At 43.2% G+C, this 11,944-nt stretch overlaps 1 protein-coding gene across 1 annotated transcript; it reads left to right on the top strand.

Annotated features, from left to right (window-relative positions):
• Positions 1-830: 830 nt before the first annotated feature.
• Positions 831-10,392, top strand: LOC119171961 (aldo-keto reductase family 1 member B1). Its single transcript, XM_037422874.2, has 10 exons — positions 831-1,108; positions 2,876-3,043; positions 5,844-5,960; positions 6,073-6,150; positions 7,246-7,362; positions 8,087-8,193; positions 9,320-9,401; positions 9,534-9,617; positions 10,114-10,196; positions 10,291-10,392. Exons 1-10 carry the CDS (start codon positions 1,037-1,039, stop codon positions 10,331-10,333), a joined length of 951 nt encoding a protein of 316 aa, XP_037278771.2. The 5' UTR covers positions 831-1,036; the 3' UTR covers positions 10,334-10,392.
• The last annotated feature ends 1,552 nt before the right edge of the window (positions 10,393-11,944 follow it).

The following is an 11,944-nucleotide window of genomic DNA, read 5'->3' as shown; positions in this document are numbered from 1 at the left end:
ATGAAACTGGAAGAGATGCAGTGGTACGGAATGGCTGTTCCGAAATATGTGGAATACTTGTACGGCGGCGTCCAAGCAGTGTACGTAGTCCAAGCGTGTGGAATCACTGTTTGCTTTGAGTCTATGTGACGTGTAGTTTAGCCACTATAGCTTCTTCCCTACACGTCCTGGTGCAAAACAAAAGCGGGGTAAACAATGAACACTCGATAGAAGTCATGTGTTGCGGACAATGGAAGTACAGGGCATTCTGGTATGTGTTGTTTTTTTTTGTTTCTTGTCTTTTGTCTGCTTACTGATAGCCTTATTAAAAGGCTGGTCGCTGTTTGAAGAGCTTACTGTAAGAGACATTTGTGCTGCTGTTGTTAGATTGCTTCTCGAAGGATGCGCACACAAATTAATTCACATATAAAAACGATGGGTTCTGTTAGACGCTATTCAAGTGCTACAGAATATAATTGGCATATGTACATGCTCACTCGGTCTCCATGGAATGCATTTTGGCAAGTGCAGGACTCAACGAGAAAATAATATTTGGCGCGGTTTCGGGTAATAATACTTCTGGTGAGAAGGTCTATAAGTTCCAGTTAGCGACAGCGCGAACGACGGAGTCACCTCTACTGTTTTCAAACATACCGCGCCCGAAACGATCAACGTTACAAGACACCACAAAGATCTCGGCCACATGGCCCGCTCGGTTCGATGCTGACGTCACTCTAAGCAGCGTCACCTGCAGCGCCACACTCGACGAAGGCCAGGGCGCATGCGCGAACACGAGACGAGCGTCTGGCGGCGCTTCTCTCTCTCTCGAAGCCGGGGACCACCCTACCGAGAGCCGGCGAAATATACATCTAAAATACGCCATTGTGTCGACGTCTTTTTATAACTTCGTTTTTCTCCCGGCATAAAACGTGCTCCGGTTTAGACGGAGAGTAGAAGCGTTCCAGGTCTTCTTCGTCTTTTTTTTTCGAACGTGCCGTTCGTTTGATCGTCGGCGAGCCCGCCTTCGGAGAGAAGCGCAGCTGAAAGAAGCACCAGCATGGCGAAGTGCCCCATCGTTACGTTGGCGGACGGCAATAAGATTCCGGCGCTCGGCCTTGGAACCTGGAAGGTAAGCGCACCCTCATTTTGGCTCTCCTCTCTTCCCGGAAATCTTGAATCAGTGCCAGACCGCCGGCGTCTGCTAGCGCTGGACTGTTCGCTTCGGAAACCTCTAACGCTGCCCGTCTATGCACTTGTTCCTAGGCGCGGGGTACTGCAACGCTGGTTATGAACGCTGGCTGGCTGCAACGCTGGCTGTTACATTGCTTTATTACTGGTACCAGCACCTATCACCTTTATTATGTGTTGTCAGAACGTAGGACCGCTTTCTGTCCCCCTTGAGGGACTGTCGTCATGCGTTTGTGGGCTTACGTAGACGCTTTTAGCAGTGATCACTTTCATATCGCGCTGGTTTCGTTGAAATGCTCTGAATGCTTGCACAGCGTAGCAGTCATATAAAGAAATTTAATTGAAATCTCTAAAACAGGTCGTAAATGTCGGCAAGACGAAGGTTTTAGGGCATGGTACAAAATCTTCAACTGTGTTTTGCGCTGGCTTCGATGTTGCAGCTGGTAGTTGAGTGTAAAATCTCAACGGAATTGCGTAGCGTCCCATCTGGTGCTTCTGTGTTACCCATTGCCGTGTCACTGTGCCTGCTTCCTCACAACAGTTACATCTACAGCCTTGCGAGCGCGGAAATCGAAGTCGCAGGTCATTAGACCTGCTCGTTACTTTGCTGTACTGTCTCTAAAGTTCTCATACATCTCCCTTATTCCGGGATAGCTTAAAATAAGATATGAGTGCTGATTAACGCGCAAGCTGGCCTTGGTATTGTAGTGTTGTGTGAGGAATGGTGGACTGTCTCTTTCAGATCTCCATCTCCACCTCTTAACGTGTAATGAAGACGCGTTATTGAAATTTACAGAATATCGTGTGCTGTTCGAAAGCTCATGGTAAATAACGCAAACTCATCGGGCATACTAGAAAAATGAAATAAGACAAATCAGAAGAAGAGAGGCGCTTGATTTTGCGTTAGGCATAATCAAAACTAGCTAATTGTAAATGCAGCCAAGAAATTCGAGAAAAAGTATACCTGAGCTCTAGAAAAGTGATTGTGCAAATAAAGGAAAAAAATAGATGAAAACCACTTGTCCCTAATAGAACCCAAATTTACACCTCACGCATTATGTGGGCTGCACTCTGCTTAATGCCTAATTTCAAACACTTTTTGATCATTTGTGAATGGTGTTGACTAATTCAGCCTTTTAGTGCCATGACATCGATGCTGCAAGATTCGAGGTCCTCGCCATGTATGTAGCTTTTGGGGAACAAGTACGAACTTCTTTCAATAACTGCGATAAATGTGCAAAGGTTTTGGTGAAAAGAATCCTCGCATAGCTTCCGTAATCCTCCCAGTTGACACAGTAGAACTGATTTACCCATGCAATACAATAGTAACGGTTTCGGTGTCGAATGAATCAAAAAGCTAGAAAATTAACATAGGTCGGTGTTTCTTTGGTAGTGAAGTATAAACCAAAATGTCTTTTACTTCCACGGTTGACGCCATTGACGCTTGTTACATTCGATTCAGTTCAGTTATTCCGTCTCGTTTTTTTAAACCAAGGCAGTTTTGGACTCGGTGGAAAAACACCTCTGTGTAGTTGAATGTTTCTTCAAGTTCAATAGACGACAAATGGCATGTAACAAATCTATGTACTGAGTATGCTTGTTTTATTGATGAGGCTTGTAATGCTCGCCTTTTCTGTCTTTTGGATGTACCTTATAACCGCGTCACTTAGCTCTTCTTATCTCTCTGCGGCTCTCTGGTCTTCTGCAGTCAGCTCCATCGCAAGTGTATGAGGCCGTGCTGGAGGCTATCCGCGTCGGCTACCGGCACATTGACTGTGCGCTCGTCTACCTCAATGAGCCAGAAGTGGGACGGGCCATTGGGCACGCTATCAAGGAAGGCCTCATCACCAGAGAAGAGCTCTTTATCACCACCAAGGTGGCTGCATTGGGCATACTTTTATTTAGTTATTTATTTATTTACAAATTATCTACATCACATTATACAAATTAGGTAAGATGGAATGAAAACGTAACCAGTACAAAGAAACGCGTAGCAGAGATAAATACACACATATACAAAAAAAACCCCGCAAAAATACCAGACGTAACGTTAGTATGGCTCAATAAATACATAGTAGAGGAAGAATTTCACTACATAGAAGAATTAAATCATTATTTGTTATATGCACAAAGTCATCTGTTAGACTGTTATGTCTTATGATGTGCTATAGGAATACTTTAACTGATAATTTTTGTATAAAAATTTTGTAGATACTTTTGGTAAACTTTTATAGAAAGTTTGCTGCTATAGAAAAACCAATGTAAGTCATATTTGCTCGTTTGCAGTGGGTCTGAAACTATATCGCCGTTACACATGCTATTATTTCAGACTTCTCTGACGTGTTGTTGCGAAACTGTGAATAATGCTTATATAATAGTGGACTGGTCTTTCAAAAGCGGACCGTTACCGTTGTAGTTGTTTTCATGTATACAAAACCAGGCGTTGATTATCTCGCTTACTGACATGTGTAATCAATGAACAGCGAGCGAAGTGACCTTACGTCTGGCTTAGATAACACGACTGTCGTTCAATGCACTAAAGAAAAAACTTCCACCGCATACAAATTAAGGCATGTTTCCTGCGAGAATCTCGTCGAAATAACGTTAACATGAGACGCAAGCGTCTGTGCATGGAAACAAGGAGCAACCAATGAACTAATGATGCTTGGGCGCTTCTTTCCTTGCGAACGTCATTGAAAGCACGTCAATAAAGCGGCCGCCAGGCACAGCTGCGCTTTCATTCCACACCTTGGACCTTTATTTCCCTCAGCTCTCTTTTTTTCTTTTTTTCGTCTACAATCAGGAGCGTCTCGTTCATAATCGCTCGCTTGATGACGGTGGCAGCTGTTGTCTCGAGAATGTTACATGCACTAACTCTTCCTAAGAAGCTAGTAGAGCACATACAACAGATTTGAATGCCATTCAAAACCCCGAGTCGTCAGCTGCGCCCAAAGAGCACTGATTCCTTTCGCTTTCAGTTATACGGTGCTCAACGCAATTAAATTTCGTACGGGTTGTTCGACGACTACAGCTAGTAAAATACGTGGCGTTTTGTTCTTTTCGTATAATTGTGCGAGTTGTTTTGTTATTGAAGGCATTTGCAAACTTCGTTGCCAACAAACTTCTGAAATCGTTAGAATTAGTTTCATGGCAATGTGCGTTCCGTAAAAATACCGTCACCTTAAAGGGGCCCTCTAACGCCTTTTCACGGCTTCATTGCTTTACGTGTTTTTCTAGCTGGTTGCGTACACTGAAAGATAAGCGCCGAAAAAACGGAAGCAATAAGGGTACGCAGTGCAAATTTATTCAGCGTAGAGATATCAAATTACAATGTCATGATATCTCACCCTCATTTCGATTTTCGCGGGCTCACCTGACCGTGTTTTCCTCGCCCTGTGACGTCTGAAGGTCCCCCAACGCTCTTAAATTTTTTTTCTTCTAGTTTCTTCAAACAACGGTGCCTCGAGCGTCCCAGGCGCGTTTCCTCCAACACCGTGGCATTCGGTGCATTCTTTGACCGGCTTTGCAGTTCTCAACCTGAAAAAAAAAATAATAACAGCACATCCACGGAGGGAATGATGATGAGTGGGGCGAGGCGTACGTCCGTCCGTGCGTCCGTCTCTCCCTCCATCCGTTTGTTCTTGCTTCCGTCCGTCTGTCTGTGCATTCGTCCACGCGTCCGTCCGCGCGACCGTCTGTCTGTCTGTCTGTCTGTCTGTCTGTTTGTTTGTTTGTTTGTTTGTTTGTTTGTCGGTTTGTCTGTCACTCACACTAGCGCCACCTGCTGAGTGGGTCATAGGACTAGGTGGTTATGAACTGGTCACAGACATGCATGGACAAACCCACAGCTTTAGGAGCTCCACCCCTAAACGTTGGAGGGCTTTATTTTCTTCGGCGTTCAGTTAAAGACCATGCTAAAATAAAAAGAAATCTAATATTATTCCATACTTTCATGCAATCCCGCGATAACACTCAATGTTACATGTGTCTAATCACAGGCCTGCGCCTTCTATTGTAATTTCCGCTCGCAATAACTCTGGTGAGTGCCACTACGAGTTATGCAGTCAGCACCGATGTTTCCAAGCGTTAGAGGGTCCCTTTAAAAGCTTCTTCCCGGACGTGGTAATACTGATCTTGTGAGCATGATTGGGAATGTGAAGAGAACAATAACCTCACAAACTATTTCATGTGTGTCATTAATGATGTTCATAAGATTATAAACGCTTTTGCGGAAGAGTGCTTGATTCCATACAACTTGATCGCTCTGATTAGTTTGCATTTAGTGTTAATATTAGCTTGTAGTGCGTGTCATACCATAACAATAGATGGAGTATTTGGGGTCTCTGTTTTTTTTTTGCATCGTGCACACGATGTACTGTAAAATGCCTTATCTGTGCATTCGTAGCGAAGCGATGTGGAGCGAGCGCTGCAATATAAATCACTGATTATAGATTTGAGGTGAAGAACGGCGATGTACAACATACTTTGTAAAAAAGTGTGAAATCGATGAGAATTTATTAAAGTAGGTATTATGATGCATGTTACATCGACTGTGCTTGTTGTCAGCCTAAGGCAATGGTTCCAGCAGTATATATGAGTGCTGGCATAACGTTCTTGCTAATTTTTTTAGACAACGACAACACGTAACAATAATTGTATGATTTACATTATTGCAGTGCTGGAACTCGTTTCACAGTAAACAAAAAGTTCTCGAGTGCTGCAACAGAAGCCTACGAGCGCTGGGACTCGATTACATCGACCTTTACTTGGTTCATTGGCCTCAAGCATACAAGGTAAGCTAGGAATATTGCGAGGCAGGAGTGCCAGGGCTCGACTGTAAGGATCTTTTGCAGTGTTTCACTTTTTCATATCTCTTTTTTATTGTCGTCACCTGGCACTATGCAGGAGGGTGGTGACCTCTTCCCGAAGGACGAAAATGGTCACATCCAGCTGGCCGACATCGATTACCTAGAGACCTGGGAGGTATCTTGATTGTTTGTGTTCTGCATTTCGATATGCCGTGAACAATAATTTAGACCCAGCTGTTTCCATCGAAAGCATCTGTTTTACGAAATAAATGCTCAGAAAATGATTAAAACGTAAAAGTGACTGTTTATTGAGATAATTTCGCACAATGTATGTTTTATTCTAAAAACAAAGGTAGTGAAAGGAGAGCGGAACATATATACTCATGGCCGCATGAAGCTTGGTACAAACTCGTGTATCAGCTACAAATGGTTAAAAGTTAAACTATGCCTTCACGGATAGCTTTAGAGCCGCGTACAACGCGTGTCCAAGCCTTCACTGCACTTTAAACGAGTATATTGTGCTCCTGTTCACGGTTAGCTGCTCTTCCAGAGAAAATAAGTTGGAATATAGTAGTTGCGAGGCAGGAACTGGCATGTTGGAACTAAACTTGTGGCCTGCATAATCTGTAAAGACTTTTCTACAGTGGTAGGACAGTGCACGTTCATGTGACTGAATCAGAGTGAGTGAGTGAATGAGTCGATCAGTGAGAGTGATTGAGAGTGATTGATTGATTGATTTGGTGAAGTGACAAAATTGTTCCGTCGACAATAGACGCGACGAAATTAAACATCACCTAGTTAGGTCCGCTCGTTCATGTTTCGAAAAATGTTTCAATTGAGCTGGCATAAGATTGTTAAAATACACTACCTGACTGTGCAATAGCACGCCCGTCATGGATGTCCTGCGTCCTAGGTTATGCGGCAGAAACGCATGCATATAGGACAATGGCCGTTCATCAAGAAAATATATCAAACTATAAAATGAACGTATGCAGGAAACGAAGAAAACAGGAAATCGTGTTGGATATATTTGATTCATGAAAATCATCAACTAGCCCAGCAATGAGTTGCCTTTCTTTCATTTTTCCTTTCTTTTTTTCTAGAACAGCTACGTAACCTTTCTGGTCAGTTAGAAATTGGCAGTACTAAGCACCCGCATGCATTAGTCCAATTTTTCGTTAACCACAGTCATGGCGTTTAACTATTTTTGAAATATTCAAGGATGTTTTGAAGTTATAGAACCGAAATTAACACTCTTGTTTTATTACAGGGCATGGAAGAATGCAAAAGGAAAGGTCTTGTGCGGTCCATAGGCGTCTCCAACTTCAACTCGGAGCAAATAACTCGACTAGTTAAGTCGTGTGAGATAAAACCAGTGATGAACCAGGCAAGTTGTTTTTAAACCTGTATGCTATTCGTGCGTGCAATAATACTAACAAAACATAGGCAAAGAGCAAGAAAATAGAGCTTCCGGTTATAGGTAACTGCACAGTACATAACGGTGCTGTCTGAGCTCGACGCCGCATCAACGTTAGCCGCTTCGGGATCTGTAACGAGCATCTAGATGAAGTACGCGTTTTTTACTCCCAGTAAGATGAATTGTAGTTTTCGCTGGGAATATAAAATTCGGCTTTTTTGCGTGTGAAGGGTGGAACCCTCAGTGGAAGGCCTCGTTTGCTGCTGCTATATGGCTGGCCGTGTCATTAAGCTTTTGCTGTTCGTCCAGGGCTGGGCAGGAAAGAGTGCTTTCCAACTGTCAAGGGTAGGGTCTGTGTATTCTAGGCGAACCGGCTGGTTTTCGGCATTTCCACGTGGAATGGTTCAATTCAGGTTGCTCTCTACAGAAAGGAGATACGTCAGGAGAGTTTTAGGATAAAAGTTGTGGCGGAGGGCAACGTTTGAAACGTATTTGTAAGGACCTGGCGCCAAGTAGCGCTTCGTTGTTGATGCATATCGCTAACAGTACCAGTTCTGTCACAAAAAGAAAAATGGCGCGAATTTTTTCTTTCACTTTTTTTCACGGACACTTTTTACCTGATTGTTCAAACAAACGTTGCTTCATTTTTTTTTACTATTGCGACACGTTTCTGACCAGTTCTTTCTCATGCTAGATCGAGTGCCATCCTTACCTGACGCAGAAGAAACTCATCGCCCTGTGCGAAGACTTTCAGATCAAAACTACCGCATACAGCCCATTGGGCTCACCTGACCGGCCGTGGTACGTGCTAATGTGGTTTGGTGTTAGTACTTTGTGCAACTGATGTACGTGCTTATGTGGTGTTCATACTTTGTGTAGCAGTTGCGATGGCTCTAAACCACAGTCTCTGGGTAATTTAGGGACCTTTTATTATAAATATGCAGGGAATTTATTAGAAAACGGCAGCTGGTCTCAGAGACTCGTCAAACTCACGCTGCTCGTGCGTGTGTACTTGTTCTTGACTCTGTGATTCAGTGTGATTGAACGAGCGTGTCGCATCTATCCTCGGGCGTGTGCAAGGTTCTCCACTATTAGGGGTGGGAAGAAAGGAAAGTGGTTATACAACAGATCCACCCTCTCTCTCGCTCGTGCTCTTTCCATGACCTACTCACACGTAGGTCTTTAGGGTCAGTAGAGAGTGCAAAGACTAGGTATCAGACACGGCATCCCCTTGGCCTCCGCCCTCTAGCCTATGTCTAGACTAGTTACTGCTTTACATGAATATTTGTTCAATGTCCACTTTGTCGATTGAACTTGTATATAGTTTGCAGCCAAACGCGGGGCATATTGTTTAGCAAACTGGAGTTTAGCATGCAGTTTTTCGCTGGGAACAATAAAAAAATAGCTTACTGAGCTCAATCCAGGTGAAAAAACAAACAAATACGTAGTGGTGTAAAGCGGGGCATGAAGCTACCATATGAGCCAAAATATACATTACACAATAAAAATATTTTTTTTGAAAAATGAATATGTTGTGTCAAGCTTACTGCATTTACTGGCCTAGTGTCAACACTTTGTTGTGTTTTACTAGCAATGGCTAGCAGTAGTGCTAGCTATTGTTGAGTAGCGCTGCTACTGTATGACATGACGAGCTAATTTTCATGCACAAACTACCACTTCTCCTTGGAGACAACTTGCTGCGAATTGGGCGAGTTGGTGAATATACACCAACTCGCCCAACCTTCTATTCTGTTACGAGCAGCGCTGTGTGTGGTTCTCTTCTTTGTTTCCGTCTTTTTGTGCGCCGCTTTTCTTTTAATATGAATATATACCAACTCGCCCAACTTTCTATTCTGTTGCTGCGATTTTCGTTTGTCTCATTTCTCTCTTCTTCCAATAATTGACGACGAAGTCGCATTTCCCACAGGGCACCAAAGGGAGAGAAAACGTTGATGGAAGACGACACGGTCAAGACGATCGCTAAGAAGCACGGAGTCACGCCCGCTCAGGTTTGTCTTGAGAGTAGAATACTGACACTAACGAAGGCAATTAAACGCGCTATAACCGCTTGTTTTTTGAGAAAGGCATTTCTTCAGTCTAATAATTGCCCGCAACAAAAAGCCCTTCTGACGCTCTCGCAGGTGCTTATCCGCTACCCGATTGAACGGGGGCTAATCAGCATCCCAAAGAGTACAAACAAAGCAAGAATAGCAGAAAACTTTAAGGTATGTATGCTTATATACGTACAGATCTTAGATCCCGTCAGTGAAGCATTGTCACGTTTGATATTTCTCTCACTAGCGTATGCTACACGAATGACGAAAACAATTTCAATACGAGATTGTTTCTTTTAAGCGAAAAAAAAATAAGCGTTGTGCATTAGAAATTATCAAGAAAGGGCCCCTGCAACAACATTTGCGGTGAAGTTGGCTTCGTACAAGAGAACTAAAGTGTTTCTCTTTTTATTTTCAGATTATTGTCTTGATTGTCGTGAGTTGGTGTCTGCTGCCGTAATTTAGCGGCTAAACTATATTATGGCTGCTTATGTATTGCTTATATACTATTTATATACTGTTTAAGTAGTATATAAGACTGCTTATATACAACGTTTTGTCCCAAGTCTTCTTTTTCATAGTTATTTAAAGTGCGGAAACTCGCGACAATCGAGAGCCCAATATTAGTACTGGGACGAAGTTTTAATCCCTCATTATCACTTTTCAGGTGCTAAACTTTTCGCTTGACCCTGCTGACGTCGAAATATTGAACGGTCTCGACAAGAACTTCAGGGTGTGCGTGCTAGACGCGTAAGTGGTGACACGTGACTCTTAATCATTTCTTCCTACCGTACATTGCTCTTTGTGATAGTTAAGGAATAATAGCTTTTTTTCTTCCTTACAGAGATGTTAACAGCAAGTACTACCCTTTCAACATCCCATACTAGGGCCAGGCGAAGCGGAGCTTGATTGTTGTCATATTAAAGGTTGAAGCTTTTAACTTTCAGGAATTGTGGAAATTTTTTTATGTTATTTACAATTTATCGTACGCATTCATGAAATATGTTATCCCGTGTTTAGTTAATACGTGGGAGAGGTTATGCTACTTTGTGCAACTTTATAATGACCACCAATAAATAGCCATCAGTGCAAAAAATGAAGTACACTGCCGCGAGCATTATACACTGTAAGAACAAAAAAAAAGAGTCCTTTTGGCTCTTGTTGGGTGGTTTTGACTTCGGGTGCGACTCTGTTTAATGAGGCTCGTTAACTTTCTAGAGCTTCACACAGTGCAGCTCAAAGAGAGTTGACGTGCCTCTTCAAAGAAAGTCATATACGTGACAAATTAGGACTCCCCTAAAGGAGTCACGCATACTCTTTTTTTTTTCGCTTAGAGTGTAGAGGGAAAAATAAATGACAAAATCTTGACGGATTTCTGGTATAACCTCCCAACATTGAAGCATCAGAACGTAGTAGTAGTAGTGGGGGAGAGAGTTTCAATCTCCTACCCTGACCCCCCCCTCCCCCTGAATATATTCAATTTCGCATGTGTACTCATACACGCTCGCATACGAAAACAAGCATGCACGTACTTGAACGCACTTGAACCGCCCTTGTATCATAAGTGCTGCACGTACTTCCATCAGTGCGTGTGCGAATTTGATCCTTTTTTTTTTCGCACTATAATTATGCTTAACACGAAAAGTTGCGGCTTTCTTTTTCTCAATGCGTCGAGCTACGCTTTCCGCCCCTAGATGAAAAGCCGGATGACAACAGGTTCAATACACTTGAGTTTTCTATCGTGTAGACCTTCTATATAGGCTTCAATAACTGAATACCGGGAAGCTTCTGCAATCACCAAAGCAAAATGCAACATCGTAGAATGTTTTAGGCAACTCCAACAGTGCATGAATATTGGATATTCACGCGTACAAAACAAAGTTCCAGATTGCGTCGTATATTGTTTCGTAACACAGCAATATCCAGTTATCTGAACATAAAGTAGACAGGCCCGCACTGTTTTACGGTTAATTCTTTCACATTACGGCTTTGTCGTAAGAGGATTCGACACGACACGCAACGCTTTCAGCGGATGTTTATTACGAAACACGCACCTGCAATCGATTGCGCTGCGTAAGGGGCGGCAAGCTGCCTGCACCTGTCACGCGGGAATTTGTGCCCCGTTTGGCGGCTCTTACAGCTGCAGCAAGTAGCGCACGCGTCACGCACTATACACAGCTACAAGTGAACTCAGCTTACCGTACGCTATCCCACGCTGCACGTAGCTTCTATAGCTTCTCCCATTCTATACCAGTGGTCGCCTTTTAAGCTTCGATTGGCCGATGCGAACGTGGCTGCATCGTGCTAAAACGCCATTCACTCCGGCGAGCTACACGTTATTCGTTTTCCCTCATTTAAGGGGGGCACAACACGCTGGAGAGGAAGAGAGAGAGAGAAACGGGAAAGAGAAGCGTCATGTTTATTGAAGCGACACTAGAGGAGCTAAAAAGGAGTACATGAAATTGAAGGTATATCAACAGATGTTCTTTACATCACTT

Source organism: Rhipicephalus microplus, chromosome 4, assembly GCF_043290135.1.
Source record: "Rhipicephalus microplus isolate Deutch F79 chromosome 4, USDA_Rmic, whole genome shotgun sequence".
NCBI classification, from domain to species: domain Eukaryota; kingdom Metazoa; phylum Arthropoda; class Arachnida; order Ixodida; family Ixodidae; genus Rhipicephalus; species Rhipicephalus microplus.
The sequence above is the reverse complement of the archived record's forward strand: the minus strand, read 5'-3'. Positions and strand labels throughout refer to the sequence as shown.

Bases quoted from the DNA above. Each gene is read 5' to 3' on its own strand.
- LOC119171961 (XM_037422874.2), top strand. From the start codon at position 1,037: ATGGCGAAGTGCCCCATCGTTACGTTGGCGGACGGCAATAAGATTCCG. The intron at 1,109-2,875 runs GTAAGCGCACCC...GGTCTTCTGCAG, and splicing joins TCGGCCTTGGAACCTGGAAG to TCAGCTCCATCGCAAGTGTA. The intron at 9,618-10,113 runs GTATGTATGCTT...ATCACTTTTCAG, and splicing joins GAATAGCAGAAAACTTTAAG to GTGCTAAACTTTTCGCTTGA.